Here is a 17,812-nt window from a genome sequence, read left to right as displayed (position 1 = left end):
CCCAGAGTGAATGAGAATCTATAATAGGGGACTTTTTGGTACTTTTTCGTCCTTCGACTGGTACTTTTTGAGTTTTCTATCAAATTAAACCTAGAAACATGAAATTAAGCATGCAGAGCCCTTAGTTAATGAGAATATATAAGGGGACTTTTTGGTACTTTTTCGTTCTTCGACTGGTACTTTTTGATTTTTCTATAAAATTGAACCTAAAAACATGAAATTAAGCATATAGAGCCCGGAGTAAATTGGAAACTATAAAAGAGGACCTTTTTGGTACTTTTTTGTTCTTCGATTGGTACTTTTTGATTTTTCTATAAAATTGAACATAGAAACATGAAATTAAGCATGTAGAGCCCGGAGTAAATAAGAATCTATAAAAGGAGACTTTTTTGTACTTTTTCATTCTTCGACTGGTACTTTTTTCATTTTTTTTTTATAAAATTTAACCTAGAAACATAAAATTAAGCATGTAGAGCCTGGAGTAAATTAGAATCCATAAAAGGGAACTTTTTGGTACTTTATCGTACTTCGACTGGTACTTTTTGAGTTTTCCATAAAATTAAACCTAGAAACATGAAATTAAGCATGCAGAGGCCTTAGTTAATGAGAATCTATAAAAGTGAACTTTTTGGCACTTTTTCGTCCTTCGATTGGTACTTTTTGTGTTTTCTATAAAATTCAACCTAAAAACATGAAATTAAGCATATAGAGCACGGCTTAAATGAGAATCTATAAAAGTGGACTTTTAAGTACTTAAAATTGAGTACACATATACAATCATCATTTCTTCAAATTAGGGAATTACCAATATTTAAAAATTTGTAATCTTTGTAAAACATATTATTTTTTCCTTGCTAAATGAAGAGCCAACATATTTCTCATTCTATAAAAACCCTCGCTAACAAAGTAGCGGGTAATAAGCTAGTTTGATATAATTTGATACAAATATTTTGCTGTATCCTTCGGACGAAGTGTATAAAATTTTGTTAGTCTAGCACCACTATTTCTTATAGCCCTCATACAAGCGGCTGCTCGAAAAAGAGATTAAACAGAAATAAACATGTTGAGTAGCTAGTAATCGTGATCAAATTTGGAGCAAGTTATTTTTTTGTATAGAAAAAATTGTATAGTAAAGAATGGCGGACATGGGACTTTATTTGATCTTTGCCCCCATATAAGATCCCCTTCAGAAAGCTCTTTTTAACGCTCATTAAACCTATCAGTATAGCATTGAAATTCTATTCGATTTTCTACTTTAATGAACTTAAATTGATACACTAATTTTAATGAGTATCGGTCCATATTTGACCATAGCTCCCATATAAAGTACCCTTGAAAAAATTACTCTAACGCTTATAACTGTTTTTAAAATACCAGAATAGTGATGAAATCCGACATAAACAAGTTTAATGGGACCCAAACACTATTTACAACATTTTATGTCAATATTTACTTGTTTTACATTATTTTAAAAAAGTATTCCATGTTTTCTTACTTAATTGAAGATTTTTCCAACTACACACTATTTCCTATACGTTGATGTACAAAATGTTTGATATTTCTTTTTACATGACTTATTAATGCGTTTATAATAGCAAATTAAAGGGACTTAGCACTTTTTCTTTGTATATTTTTACGGCTGTATTTATAAAAACTTATTTTAGGTTTATTAAACAATCTTAGGCAAAATTCAGGAAAATCGTATTTATAAACGTGAAATAGCTTAAAACACCTTCAATAAACCATTGACAATTAGAAGAATTTTATTGTAGGCTCGACCCTTCTTTAAGCCAACAATTAGTTGATTTTTAACAATTTTTTTCTCAGATAAAGATTTTTCCGGTAATTTTAGGTTGATTGCGAAAACTAATTATGGTTTCTTTTAAAATAAAATCTAAAAATTCTAATTTTAACGTTTACAAATTTCCCAGCAAAAAATCTGAAATTTTTGGTAATAGCCAGTAGTTATTTCATACAATACTTGGTAATGAGTGTTCATTATCATCCACATTATTTCATTTAGCTGAATAGGTTATTACTGGTAAAGAACAAAACAATTTGGATTTGTTATGGCTCAATTGTCTAGGCCGTTTATTTAACAAACAGGGGGTTCGTGGTTCGAGCCCTGCTGGATACTGTTAATTTTTTTTTCAAAATGTCATTCATTTATATATTTTTGTAAAATGCCGTTCTCAAAATTACAAAAAGCAACATGTTAATAGAGCATCGAGTAAGCGGCTGGAGTGAGAAACATAGAAAACAACTGAATGCCTGTGTTCAAATCCCGGCCGAGATTTTTTTTATTTTTTGTTTTCTACATACAAAGTCGGCCCAAAATAACTAGCTATCACATAACATATTTGTAGGTTTTTTTGTAACTAGTTATTTCGCAAAGTTTTTGTAATCAAATTAGTAACCATTTATTAATTTGTTTAAGGTAGGTACATATTATTTGAACCTCGTCGAACAAAAATAATTAGTTATTCACCCCAAAAGTAATTAGTTTCCACGTGATTCCAATATTACTTTCTAGATTACTAGGTAATGAAAATTTTTGCTGGGTTGTAAATAAAATCCCAGAAAATTTTTAAACGATTATATTTTGAGGAAAAAACTCAAATCTAGTCATTATTGGATTAATGCATGAATATTTGACAATATTCCAATTGTCCAGCACTATTTTTAGGCAATTTGGAAATGCCCGTCTGTCAACCAAATAATGGACAAAATCATTTGATTTGGCTTTTTTTTTTTTAATTTAATTTAATTTTAATTTAATTTATTTTCAAAATAAACCTAGCCTGTTGGCCATAATCGGTTACAAATTTCTACTTAAAAGCTTTTTCAAAGTTTGTTGGTTAAATATAATGCCATAAAGTAATTAACCATGTAAATTATATTGATTAGTGTTATACTAATGCAAAATATATTCGCCGGCATTAAAATTAGTCAAATATCAAAGAAATTTATCAATATTTGCAAATATTTATAAAAAATTACAAGGAAAATAAGTGAAAATAAGAAAATGTGTCATAGTGATGTATATTTTGTCGCAAAATATCCGTTATTCGGATACTTTTAATAATAATTAGAAATTATATGTTATATTTATACATCTGAACTAAATAGACATTTATTAAAGCCATATATATATTTATTTTTCTTAAAAGTTTGTTTTTATTGTCAAAAATCTATTATAAACAAAAATATGATATTAAGAAAACCGAATCAACGAATACTTTATCCTAATTGTACGCAACACTAACACATAAAATGACAGCCATATTGTACAGTGCTGCCAACTTAAACATAAATCAGCACAATAGTTAATATACGTTTATTATTTGTTTATGAATATCCCAATTTTATTAATGGTTTTTAAGACTAAAGTGTGCTTTAACTATTGAGTGCATTAAAAGCAAACTAAGATTTTTTATAAATACAAGCGTTATTGTTTTGAGGACATAGCACGTTTGTATACCGGAGCAAAAGTATATGTTTAAAGTATAAATAAGGTAATTTTTTGATTATATCATGTGTATTTCAAGTTAATCTCAATTTCTATAAAAAGTGGACTTGTTACGTTTGCGTACTAAGCTAACGAAATGTTATCATTAAATTTAATACAGATATAACCAACTGTCATCAAAGGGTTAACAAGATAATAAGTAGAAATAAGCTGTAAGAAAACGTTTAACTGTAGCATAAATTTCCATAAACACTGTATGAAGACATAATTACGACTTTACAAGTTTTTTTCATATTGCAGATTTAATAGAGGGAAAAACCTCTAAATCGCTTAAATAAACAAATTAGAGTGTTATATTCGGCTGTGCCGAATCTTAAATACCCTCCACCAGCAAGTTATTTTTCATTAAGTCCCATTTAACTATCTAATTTTTAGATAACTTGGCAAAATTGTTGTTTCCGTATTGATATGCATATGTCAATCTAATTTTAATTAAGTCCAGAAAAATTTATATTAATAGGCCAGTTCGAAAACAATTTAATATAATGTTATATATATACACAGAACAGAACATATTCATGTCGAATTTTATCCGGATATAATCATTTAATAACGAATTAAGTGGTATTAAGTGATTTTCAGAAGTAAACCTTGTATGGGAGCTAAGACAACTCATCCGGAAAAAAATTCCGTAGAATAATTTATATGCTCTCAAAATATATTCAAGTCGTACTTTATCCCAATAGCTTTATTATTAAAAGAAATATATGCGTTTAAGTGATTTTCGTGAGTGGACCTTATATGGGAGCCTATCCGGAAAAAATTTCGTAGAGTGATTCATATAAAGACAAAACATATTTGTGTCGAATTTTATCATGATAACTTTATTTGACAATGAAATACGTGCATTTAAGTGATTTTCGGAAATGGGCCTTATATGGGATCTATGACCAATAGTGGACCAATTCGTAAAAAATTTGGTAAGATGATTTGTATTGACACAAAACATATTTGTGTCAAATTTTATCCCTATATCTTTTGAATTCTATAAAATATATGCGTTTAAGTGATTTTCAGAAGTGGACCTTATATAGGAGCTATGACCAATTATGGGCCCATCCGGAAAAAATTTTCGTATAGTGATACATATTTATACAAAACTTATTTGTGTCGAATTTTATTAATATTGCTTTATTTGACAATGAAATAAGTGCTTTTAAGTGATTTTCAGAAGTGGGCCTTATATGGGAGCTATGACCAATAATGGTCCGATCCGTAAAAAATTTAGTAGAATGATTTGTATGCACGCAAAACATAACATAGCTTTATTTATCAATGAAATATGTGCGTTTAGCTGACCAATTGTGGACCGACTGAGATCTACGTTGATATTATGATTTCTGTTCATATTATATTTGCATGTACAAAATTTTGTGTTGATACCGATATATTTGATGGAGTTATTAACGATAAACTAATTTCCGGAAATATATACCTTTGTATGGGGGCTATGGGAAATATTGGATCGATTGTAAAGATTTTGAACATAATTAATTACTGCCTTGAAAAAATAATGTGTGACAAAATTCATCGCAATATCTTTGGTAGTTTCTGAGAAAACTTCAAAAGAATTAGGAAAAAAAGTATTTTTTTCGAGGTAGTCTGTTCTTGATTTTCAATACCAAACTGCTTAGGAAAATAAAAAATATTCAATATATATTGGTTGATTTCCTTTGCTTAGTTTTAACGTGAGCGTGTTTTAGGCAGACAGACAGACGGACATAGCTTAATCGACTCAGAATTTCATAAGGAACCAGAATATATAACTTTGATGGGTCTTAAATGAATATTTCTTGGTGTTAAACACGGAACGACAAACTTATATATACCTTCTATCACCACTGATGGTGGTGGAGGGTATAAAAAGATTAACACTAATGGATTAAACGTTTTTAAACACCTAACAACTGATCTCTACACAGTCCTATATATAAATACAATAATTAATTTAACAAAAATGAAATAAAAAATCCACAAATTTAAATACTTGCTCAAGAAACATTTTCGTATTCAGTTTTAAGTTTTTTGCAAAATGCTTAACATTAAAACAATTACATGGGAAAATACGAGTAATAATAACAATTAAATGGATTCCATTGGATTTCATCAAAATCATAAATTGTTGTATCAAATCAAATAAAATAGAGCAGCACCCTTGTATTGTTGAAAAAAAAAAACAGCAATATAAAGTGGTTAGATAATAGAACCCTCCCTAAATAATCTTATGCAGAATTAAACCCAGACTTCCATACATCAGCTGTTGCCGTATAAGAAAATCCATAAAAATTAACGATAATTGTGTTGTTAAGAAGGTGCGGTTGTAGTATTGACTCCCCAGGTCTAAACCCTGCAGTTCTACAAGTACTCAATGTATATCTTTTAAACGCTATTTTTCAAGTATGTAACACAGGCTCAAGTTAATTCATTATTTTATACATTACATATTTATAATGAAGCGATAATTCTGTAATGAGTTTATTATCTCGAAATAATCGAATATTTCTCAAATTAAACGTGTAATTTAAAAAGTACTTATGAAGTTATTTTGCACACCACAAGTGATCAATTTAGGCAACAAATTTCATTTTATAATGAAATTAAAATATAATTTTAATACTCCTTGAGTAAATCGGAATTTGTCATTTACAGACAAAATTATTAATTGGTAACAGTACTTCCGCACTGCTGGAAACTATTACAAAAAATTGATACAGATATTCACACACACTCACTCACAAATATCGACAAAATATTTCTTAGTTTTGACTTCAATTAGCACTTGCAGTAGTTTTGTAAAAATTGTTAATACAAACATTTCAGAATGTGTTTTCTAATGGCAACTTGTAATTAAACGCATTTTTCATTTTTAACATTAATCGCATTTTTGTATAAATTCTTTATTTTGTATTTTTTCGTACTTATGTATATAGCTTTTCATATTACTTATTTTTTATTTCTCCTTCTAAATATCGTTTTGTAATTTGAAACACTTACAAATGCTCGTACTTGTAAATATTACACATTCCATGTATGCAAGACTAAGACAACTCAAAAACGTTAATTTCAAATCAAATAATCAGTATATTATCTGCTTTATATTCGTACAAATAATATGGACTATAGTAACGTATATATGTTCTATAAACTAGTCTATAGACTGGACTACAGTCTAGCCTATAGAATGGACTATAGTCTAGCCTATAGACTGGACTATAATCTAGCCTATAGACTGGACTATAATCTAGCCTATAGACTGGACTATAGTCTAGCCTATAGACTGGACTCTAGTCTAGCCTATAGACTGGACTATAGTCTAGCCTATAGACTGGACTATAGTCTAGCCTATAGACTGGACTATAGTCTAGCCTATAGACTGGACTATAGACTATTGTCTAGCCTATAGAATGGACTATAGTCTAGGCTATAGAATGGACTATAGTCTAGGCTATAGATAGGACCATAGTCTAGTCTATAGATTGGACCATAATCTAGTATAGTCTAGTCTATCTGTAAACTGGACCATAGTATAGTCTACAAACTGGGGGGCTACTCCATATTTCGATTCGAAAGAAAAAGTTTTCGAAACACAATGTATATAACATACAATTTCGAAAACTTTTTCTTTCGAATCAGTTACAGAGTAACCCCTCTGGACTATAGTCTAGTCTATAAACTGGAATATAGTCTAGTTTATAAACTGGACTATGGTCTAGTCTATGGACTGAACTATAGTCTAGTCTATACAGTCTAGTCTATAATTCGCAATATAGTCTAGTCTATAATCTGAGCTTAATCCAGTCTCTAGTCTATAGTTTAAACTGTAGTATAGCCTATGGTCTGGACTTTGTCTAGTCCTTAGTCAGAACTATATTCTAATCTATATTATGGACTATAATATAATCTATAGTCTGGACTATAGTTTAATCTATATTTTGGGCTAAAGTTTAATCTTTTGTTCGGACTATAGTCAAAACTATAGTCTGAACTATAGTCTGGACTATAGTCTGAAATATAGTCTGGACTCTAGTCTGAACTATAGTCTGGACTATAGTCTAAACTATAGTCTGGGCTAGAGTCTATCGGAATTACAGTCTATTCTGGACAATAGTCTATTCTATAGACTGGTGCAGTTTTGAGTTAGAGCACTTTTGCATAAAATAAACCATATATGTATGTTTTTTTCGCAAACCTTCATTATTTTATTATTTATTTTTTTTTTATTCATATGAAATGAATTTCTTCTAATAAAAATAAAAACAACTTGACGTTTTATGGTGGATTTTTATTCAACTTAACGAGCCAGTTCAAATATTCGTATTAATTAGTTCCGTAATATAAATGACAATATTATTAATTATTAAGTATTAATAAACTAACACATATGTACATACATATGTATATATGTATGTACGAACGAATGTTCTTTATGAAGACATTGAACATGTCGCTTTCAAAGAGGATCTAAATAAATTGTAAACTAAAGTGAAGGAATGATTATGAATAACTTTTAAATCTTATAGATATTTTTATGAAAGGTCTTTTTCAATGATTAGATCATGATGTTAATAGAAAATTCAATATTCATATAAATATTAAAATAACTTGCTATTTTAGTTTGTCAGTAAAGTTTAAGATTTATAACAGAATTTTGAACCAGTTCCCTTAGCCCAACTAAGCTATAAGGAATCTTGATATTTTTCCGCTAAAGTTTTATTCAAAGTGTAAAAATCAATTGACAAAGTATCAACTTTCACATTTTTCATGCTTACTACTTATTTCTAAAACTGAAATGTGTAAAAAAATTAAGAATTTGTCTTTTATTCGCAAATCCTTATTATACCACAAATGTTTATTGCCTGCCTATCTCTCTTCCTTCCTCTTGCCTAGTTAGTTATCGCATGTTGCTAATGTTGTCAAACTCAATTTAAATGATTGATTTGGGTACAAAATCTGCAAAAAGTAATTTTACAACAACGTACAATAAATACAACATAACAAGGTGGGATTAATTAAGGACATGCAGGTTACACACATTTTCTAAATAGATACTCTAGGGATTAGATAAATTGAATAACAAAATCTTCCTAAACATCAATTTATTCTTTTAAGATTTATGACCTTTTCAGAAAAAATAGAAATGTTTCTTTTTAATATGAAACAGAAATGATATAAATTTAAATTTATTTCTTTCTATTTTTTAACGGAAAGAATGCAAAATGAGTTTAAAATGTTTTAATTGTTTGATGATAAGAAATAGTTATAAAAATGTATTTAAAATGTTTTAAATGCAGTTATACAGCTAAAATGAAGGTGTTGTGCAATTTTCACATAAAGATCAAATGCTACAAATTTGTACAATTTATCTTTATGGTCAAAATGGAAAAAATAAACTTAAAGAGTTTTGTTTTGTGTTTTTTTTTTTTAATTTTTGGTATAATTCATTAAATCTTGATTAAAACCGGCCACGAAAAAGCCACAAAATAGTTAATATTTAAACATACTTATACACACACGTACATTTGTGTGTATTTGAGTACGGAAAAATATGTAAAAAACGTAACAACCGAAAAAAGAAGGTGAATACCAACCAACCACCACTACTGACCAACATTGCTTAAGTAAGCACATGCTGTAAAAACTGCTCAAAAACAACACCTTCGCGCATGCGCAATAATGTAAAGCAAGTGAACTTTTTTGTTTTGCTTATTCGTTTAGCGGCGATGTTAAGTGTTAAGTACGTTTTTTGTCTAAAAAGTACCGAAAGAGTAACAAACAGGTATCCAAAGATTGACTATATTAAACTCTGGACCATAGTCTAGACTATATATATATATAGTCTACTCTATAGTCTACTCTATAGTCTACTCTATAGTCTACTCTATAGTCTACTCTATAGTCTACTCTATAGTCTAGTCTATAGTCTAGTCTATAGTCTACTCTACAGTCCAGCCTATAGTCTAGTCTATAGTCTACTCTATAGTCTAGTCTATAGTCTACTCTATAGTCCAGTCTATAGTCTAGTCTATAGTCTAGTCTATAGTCTAGTCTATAGTCTAGTCTATAGTCTAGTCTATAGTCTATTCTATAGTCCAGTCTATAGTCTAGTCTATAGTCTACTCTATAGTCTAGTCTATAGTCTAGTCTATAGTCTAGTCTATAGTCTACTCTATAGTCTAGTCTATAGTCTAGTCTATAGTCTAGTCTATAGTCTGGTCTATAGTCTAGTCTATAGTCTAGTCTATAGTCTACTCTATAGTCCAAAGTCTATAGTCTACTCTATAGTCTAAAGTCTATAGTCTACTCTATAGTCCAAAGTCTATAGTCTACTCTATAGTCCAAAGTCTATAGTCTACTCTATAGTCCAAAGTCTATAGTCTACTCCATAGTCCAAAGTCTATAGTCTACTCTATAGTCTAGTCTATAGTCTAGTCTATAGTCTAGTCTATAGTCTAGTCTATAGTCTAGTCTATAGTCTAGTCTTAGTCTAGTCTATAGTCTAGTCTATAGTCTAGTCTATAGTCTAGTCTATAGTCTAGTCTATAGTCTAGTCTATAGTCTAGTCTATAGTCTAGTCTATAGTCTAGTCTATAGTCTAGTCTATAGTCTAGTCTATAGTCTAGTCTATAGTCTAGTCTATAGTCTAGTCTATAGTCTAGTCTATAGTCTAGTCTATAGTCTAGTCTATAGTCTAGTCTATAGTCTAGTCTATAGTCTAGTCTATAGTCTAGTCTAAGTCTAGTCTATAGTCTAGTCTATAGTCTAGTCTATAGTCTAGTCTATAGTCTAGTCTATAGTCTAGTCTATAGTCTAGTCTATAGTCTAGTCTATAGTCTAGTCTATAGTCTAGTCTATAGTCTAGTCTATAGTCTAGTCTATAGTCTAGTCTATAGTATAGTCTATAGTCTAGTTCTATAGTCTAGTCTATAGTCTAGTCTATAGTCTAGTCTATAGTCTAGTCTCTAGTCTAGTCTATAGTCCAGTCTATAGTCTAGTCTATAGTCTAGTCTATAGTTCTAGTCTATAGTCTAGTCTATAGTCTAGTCTATAGTCTAGTCTATTCAGTCTAGTCTATAGTCTAGTCTATAGTCTAGTCTATAGTCTAGTCTAGTAGTCTATAGTCTAGTCTATAGTCTAGTCTATATCTAGTCTATAGTCTAGTCTATAGTCTAGTCTATAGTCTAGTCTATAGTCTAGTCTATAGTCTAGTCTATAGTCTAGTATATAGTCTAGTCTATAGTCTAGGCTATAGTCTAGTCTATAGTCTAGTCTATAGTCTAGTCTATAGTCTAGTCTATAGTCTAGTCTATAGTCTAGTCTATAGTCTAGTCTATAGTCTAGTCTATAGTCTAGTCTATAGTCTAGTCTATAGTCTAGTCTATAGTCTAGTCTATAGTCTAGTCTATAGTCTAGTCTATTAGTCTAGTCTAGTCTAAGTCTAGTCTAGTCTAGTCTAGTCTAGTCTAGTCTAGTCTAGTCTATAGTCTAGTCTAGTCTATAGTCTAGTCTAGTCTAGTCTAGTCTAGTCTAGTCTAGTCTAGTCTAGTCTAGTCTAGTCTAGTCTAGTCTAGTCTAGTCTATAGTCTAGTCTATAGTCTAGTCTATAGTCTAGTCTATAGTCTAGTCTATAGTCTAGTCTATAGTCTAGTCTATAGTCTAGTCTAGTCTAGTCTATAGTCTAGTCTATAGTCTAGTCTATAGTCTAGTCTATAGTCTAGTCTATAGTCTAGTCTATAGTCTAGTCTATAGTCTAGTCTATAGTCTAGTCTATAGTCTAGTCTATAGTCTAGTCTATAGTCTAGTCTATAGTCTAGTCTATAGTCTAGTCTATAGTCTTGTCTATAGTCTAGTCTATAGTCTAGTCTATAGTCTGGTCTATAGTCTAGTCTATAGTCTAGTCTATAGTCTAGTCCGTGTGGAGTTGTCAGATCTCCCATCGGACGCGTCCCAGGTGGCGGATAGGGGGAGCTAAGCATGGTCTTTTTCGACACATTGGACATAATGGTCGAAAACGACGACGCTAGCTCGAGATAAGGCAGACCTGACTAGATACATTTTTGACAAATGGTCTAACAAGCCTGTCATATCTAGATGAGTGCATGAATCAGGACAATCTTTTATCACATCAGTGGATACATTTTTGACAAATGGCCTACTGATATGTAAAGAGATGGTAGAGTGCTGATATGATTTATGGTACATCTGATAACAGGCGGTCATATATGATAACAGGACTTCTCCTGTTCCCCATGCACAAATCCGCGGACCAAAACTGTCAACCCCACCCCCATCCCCATATTTCCCAATCCACCTAGTTTATCCCTCTTCAATCCAATCCCAAGAACCCATTCCCTCATCCCCCACTTGTAAGGTTAAGGTGGTTGGAAGCAGTGCCGAGAACCTGAATGGCTAGTTAGTGGTTAAAGAGGACTAGTCGTTAACAGCTCCCCTCCGATGCCAGGGCACGGATCGGTTGTAATGCTTAGCCTAGCCCACGTACGCCGTCCTTGCGTGGGTCGTCCACCCATTACGCGCCTACTCGTGGGAATCACATGGAGAAAAAAACAAATAAACAAACAAACAACAAACAACCCGTGGAAAGCCAGTTGGGGAAACCTAAACTGGTGGACTGCAAACAGCCTGCTATCCAACCTTCTGGTGATAGCACGGCTGAACGCAGCGAGGAAATCTTGTCCGTAGTGGCAAGCACCTCATCAGCTGCACAAGCCTTAGCTGGTACGCCAGCAAATACCCCTGCCTCGGGCACTGCGGACCAAGCAGTGACCCCCGCGACTTCTGGACAGGTTGGATCGTCGAACTCGATGTCGGGTCCAACTAATGCCCCCTCAACCGCCCTCACGGCTAACGAAAACCCCCCTAGTCGCAAAGATCCATCTAGGAAGGCTTTTGTTCAAAGGCGTGCCGCCATGCGTTTAGTCGAGCGACTTGGAGTTAAGTCGGTCGATACGCTTACCCCGGACGAAAAATCGTCCCTAGATTGGGCTAAAGCCCTACTGGCTCAGCCGGAGTGTTCTGACCCTCCTACAACCTCAGATGCAGCGGACCAAGCTACATCTGCAGGGCCTAAACGGCAGCGATCGGAGGAAGAACATGCTCTCCAGGCAGTCCCACAGCCGAAGACTAAACGTCAGAAGCAGTTCGAGACTCGTATAGTCAATAGACCCTACAGCGAAGTTGCCAAAAACCCGCTGGTTAGGGCCATTGTTGACAAGAGTGTCAACGACGGAGCTATCTCCCAGGATAAATGGTTGATAATCCGTCAAAAAATGCTGGAGGTGTATTGGAAAATTCTCAAAGAGAATCCCGGTCCATCTCCGCAGAATGATGATGCTGGCTGGTACCAAGGTCACATCAAACTGCTGGCGTGCACGAACGAGCGCTCAGCAAACTTGCTTAAGTTGGCGGTTACGTCTATAGGGGAAGTGTGGCCCGGCGCGAAACTTGACGTGATCCCGGTTAGTGAGATACCTCGCAGACCGAGATCAATCACGGTTATTCCGGCGGAACCACACGAACCAGAGGCGATTCTGGCGTACCTTCAGAGTGGAAACCCTGACCTACCTACCCACAATTGGAAGGTAGTCAAGGTCTCCGAACCTGAAGGTGCTAACAGAAAGGCGGTCGTGGTCCTTAATAAGGAATCGTTGCCGTTACTCCGAGAGAAGCAAGGCAAAGTATACTACGGATTTGATAGTATCAAGCTGCGCGTCTACCGGGGTGACGACAAACTAGACCCCAAACCGGTAAGCACGGACGGAGGAAAGGTAGACGATACCACTAACTCTGACGACCAAATGGACGCCCAATCAAGTACAGACTTGATTGGGAATCTATTTGATAGCCAGGGCGAAGTGATTGACGAAGACGAGCTTCTGAAAACAGACCCAGAAGACGCCGACGTCACAATCGTCTACGACCCTGACCAAGATGAAGGTGATCCAAGTGAACCTTCACCACTCTAAAGCAGCTTCAGCTGCATTACACCTCCACCTTGGATATCAAGGGGAGGATATAGCGTTGATCCAAGAGCCGTGGACCCATAACGGCAACATACTTGGAATCAACGTAAAAGGCTATAAAATACTATACGCAAAAGGCACAGGTAACATTAGATCTTGCATACTTGCTAAAAGCACCCTAAATATCTTCATTCTATCTGATTACAGTGATGAAGATACAGTAACCGCAGCATGGGAGACAGAGGAATCCACAATGTGGATCCTCTCCTGCTATATGGCGCACGACCAGACAGACCCCCCGCCAAGTAACACGGTCGTCAGGGCAGTAAGTGCAGCAAACGGAAAACGCATCCCTGTTATTATAGGCGCAGATGCAAACGCACACCATACACTATGGGGTAGCACCAACATCAACACACGAGGTGAGTTCGTATTAGACTTCATTTTAAATCATAATCTTGAAGTAGTAAATAGAGGTTCAGAACCTACATTTGTAGTTGCAAATAGACAAGAGGTACTGGACATAACGCTTGTAAATACAAGTCATTCGCACATAATCCGAAACTGGAAAGTATCGGAAGATTGTTCCTTTTCAGATCATAGATATCTCGTATTCTCGATAGAAAATACACAGGAAAGGAAAACCCCCTTTCTAAACAGAAGAAAGACAAGATGGGAAGAACAAAATCGAATCCTGACAAGTCTTCTTCAAAACACGCCGGAAATAAACAATACAGCAGATATTGATAGAGCTGTAGAAAACCTTACACGCTCTCTTAATCAAGCAACAAGAAGAACATGCAAACCTTCGATACCAAAGGGTAAAAGTAAACCTCCTTGGTGGTCCTCGGAAATAGCGAAGACTAGGAATAGATGTCGCAAACTTTTCAATGAGGCCAAAAGATCAGGTGAATGGTCCACATATAAAGCCTCATTGAATAAATTTAAGAATCAGGTTAGGAATGCTAAACGCTGCTCATGGAGAAGCTTCTGTGGTAGCATCGAAAGCTCTTCAGAGACAAGTCGTTTATGCAAAATCCTGTCTAAATCACAAACCGTTCAAGGCTACATCCAAAAGCAAGACGGTGAGTGGACAACGAGTGGACAAGAATCCCTACAGGAATTAATGGACACTCATTTCCCAGGTAACTTACCATTAGATATTACAATGGAAAGACCACAAACGTATTGTCAAACCCCGATCGGAATCACTATAGACGAGGGAATGATAAAATGGGCAATAAACAGCTTTAACCCATATAAGTCACCGGGCCCGGACGGCATAATTCCAGCTGACCTGCAATATAATGCAGAATTAGTTATACCATGGCTACTTGAAATATTTCAAGCCTGTCTTACATGGTCATACGTACCAGAACAATGGACCAAATGCAGTGTGACGTTTATCCCCAAAGGAGGAAAAACAACGCACATTAAGGCAAAAGATTATAGGCCCATAAGTCTATCATCGTTTCTGCTTAAGACCCTAGAGAGGATCATTGACGTCCACATAAGATCGTCAATAGATCCTATGCTCCTATCTCCCTCACAACATGCCTACACCAAAGGCAAATCAGTTGAGACGGCCCTACACTCACTAGTGGGACATATAGAAAAGTCCTTGGAATTTGGTGAATACACGTTAGTGGCCTTTCTGGACATAGAAGGAGCCTTTAACAACGTCAAACCCGACATCATCATATCAGCTCTAGAAGAGCTCGGTATTGAGACATCAGTGATTAAATTCATAAAAGACCTTCTTCAACACAGGATTATCCGTTCTAACATGGGAATGGCATGTATTCAAAGAATGGCAATCAGGGGCACACCTCAAGGTGGAGTCCTATCACCACTTTTATGGAATGTGGCCATAAACAGCCTACTAATGAAACTGGACAACCAAAGATACAAGACTGTCGCTTACGCAGATGACGTTGCGGTAGCAGTATCAGGTTTCCATCTGAATACGATATCTCAAAGACTCGAATCAGCACTCAATCTACTAAGTAAATGGAGCGTTGATAGTGGTTTGAGTGTAAACCCTAGTAAAACCGAACTTGTACTCTACACCAGGAAATACAAGATCGAAAATTTTACCCTACCTCGACTAAACGGAGTCGTACTCTCACTTTCGAACAGTGCGAAATACCTAGGGGTGATACTTGATAGTAAACTATCATGGAAGGAAAATATCACAGCCAGAGTAAACAAAGCCTTAATGGCAATGTACATTTGCAAGAAGGCAATAGGAAAAAGATGGGGACTAAATCCCAAACTGGTAAATTGGATCCATGAAGCGGTTATTAAACCTATTCTCTTTTACGGGGCTGTTGTCTGGTGGAAAGCACTGGACAACAACTCCAATTGTATACTTCTTGATAAGGTACTAAGAAGGATAGCAATCCTTATAACAGGAGCACTGAGAACAACTTCAACCAAATCTCTATTCGCAATGCTTAATTGGATCCCAACGGATCTGATAGCCAGAAAACTGGCACTCATCACTGCCCTCAGACTTGATGCCATAAATGCTTGGACACACAGGCCATACGGCCATGCGGCTATTATGAGGGAAACATCTTTCCTCCCGGGCAATATTGATTACTGCATACCCAAACCTTTCCTCCGTAGGGACTTCGGATACACAATATCCGAAAACTCTTCACCGGAGGATAACAGTTCCCCAAGAACCCTCCTGGTATATACGGATGGTTCTAAAAAAGGGGAACGAGTTGGAGGTGGCATTTTTATCCCTGAATTTGGAACTAAAATAAGCTTTAGGATACAGAATAATTGTAGTCCACTACAGGCTGAACTATCAGCCATAAAAAGAGCAGCAAATTGGCTTTGGTACTACAGAATATCAAACAGAGATATTCAAATTTGTACCGACAGCCAAGCTGCTATCAAATCCCTGATTGGTGTATATACTACATCTAAACTAGTCCAGGAATGCCGGGCATCCTTAAACAGGATGGCGAGACATTCAATAATCGTGCTCAAATGGGTACGGGGACACGGGGATTTGACTGGCAACTATATCGCTGATGAATTAGCGAAACTAGGAGCCTCAATGTCCGACAGAGACATAGACATCTTTTGCGGAATACCGCTAAAAGCTTGCAAGACCATAATAGATGGAAAGTTCTATGAAATTTCTCAGACAAGATGGCGTAATGAACCAACTTGTATCAATACAAGGAAGATATGGCCAAATTTGGACAGTAAACGCACGTCATATCTTCTGCAACTAAACCGCCCTCATATCAGCAACCTTGTTGCTGTCATTACGGGGCATATCTCATTGGGAAACCATGCAAGAAGACTTGGAATTCCCCACAACGACTTCTGTAGAAGCTGTCAAGACGAAGAGGAGGAAGAATCCATCGAACATCTTCTCTGTCAATGCCCGGCGCTAGCGGACACTCGATCCGTATATCTAGGAAAACGACTATTTGATGACTTGTCAGAACTATCCAATCTAGGACTGGATAACATAAATGCCCATCAGGCACAGTAACTGGTTTTAGGACCACCAAGCCATAATTAAGGCACTCACTAGTCCGCAAGGACAGACCTCTCAATCTTCTCTTCCACTTCAATTTCTCTTCTAATGACTTAATCCTAAACTATCTTCTACTATCCTCTACCCTCTTTCTTTATATTTTATTATCTTTACAGGTATCACAAAGGGACCAACAGGACCCAAGTGTGCGTCTTTGCAGCCTGAATACCTAACCTAACCTAACCTAGTCTATAGTCTTGTCTATAGTCTAGTCTATAGTCTAGTCTATAGTCTAGTCTATAGTCTAGTCTATAGCCTAGTCTATAGTCTAGTCTATAGTCTAGTCTATAGTCTAGTCTATAGTATAGTCTATAGTAGTCTATAGTCTAGTCTATAGTCTAGTCTATAGTCTAGTCTATAGTCTAGTCTATAGTCTAGTCTATAGTCTAGTCTATAGTCTAGTCTATAGTCTAGTCTATAGTCTAGTCTATAGTCTAGTCTATAGTCTAGTCTATAGTCTAGTCTATAGTCTAGTCTATAGTCTAGTCTATAGTCTAGTCTGTAGTCTAGTCTATAGTCTAGTCTATAGTCTAGTCTATAGTTAGTCTATAGTCTAGTCTATAGTCTAGTCTATAGTCTAGTCTATAGTCTAGTCTATAGTCTAGTCTAGTCTAGTCTATAGTCTAGTCTATAGTCTAGTCTATAGTCTAGTCTATAGTCTAGTCTATAGTCTAGTCTATAGTCTAGTCTATAGTCTAGTCTATAGTCTAGTCTATAGTCTAGTCTATAGTCTAGTCTATA

The 17,812-nt window shown here is 35.0% G+C and overlaps 1 protein-coding gene across 1 annotated transcript; it reads left to right on the top strand.

Moving 5' to 3' along the window:
• The first annotated feature begins 12,042 nt into the window (after positions 1 to 12,042).
• LOC119605922 lies at positions 12,043 to 17,258 on the top strand. The gene is made up of 3 exons (XM_037959273.1): positions 12,043 to 13,649; positions 13,714 to 13,928; positions 17,188 to 17,258. The coding sequence occupies exon 1, from the start codon at positions 12,079 to 12,081 to the stop codon at positions 13,507 to 13,509; it is 1,431 nt and encodes a 476-aa protein (XP_037815201.1). The 5' UTR covers positions 12,043 to 12,078; the 3' UTR covers positions 13,510 to 13,649; positions 13,714 to 13,928; positions 17,188 to 17,258.
• The last annotated feature ends 554 nt before the right edge of the window (positions 17,259 to 17,812 follow it).

The sequence above is a fragment of the Lucilia sericata genome, unplaced genomic scaffold (genome assembly GCF_015586225.1).
Source record: "Lucilia sericata isolate MDLA Ls3-8-SP2 unplaced genomic scaffold, ASM1558622v1 Contig000532F_arrow, whole genome shotgun sequence".
NCBI classification, from domain to species: Eukaryota; Metazoa; Arthropoda; class Insecta; order Diptera; family Calliphoridae; genus Lucilia; species Lucilia sericata.
Note: the sequence above shows the minus strand (reverse complement) of the source record. Positions and strands in the feature narration are given on the sequence as shown.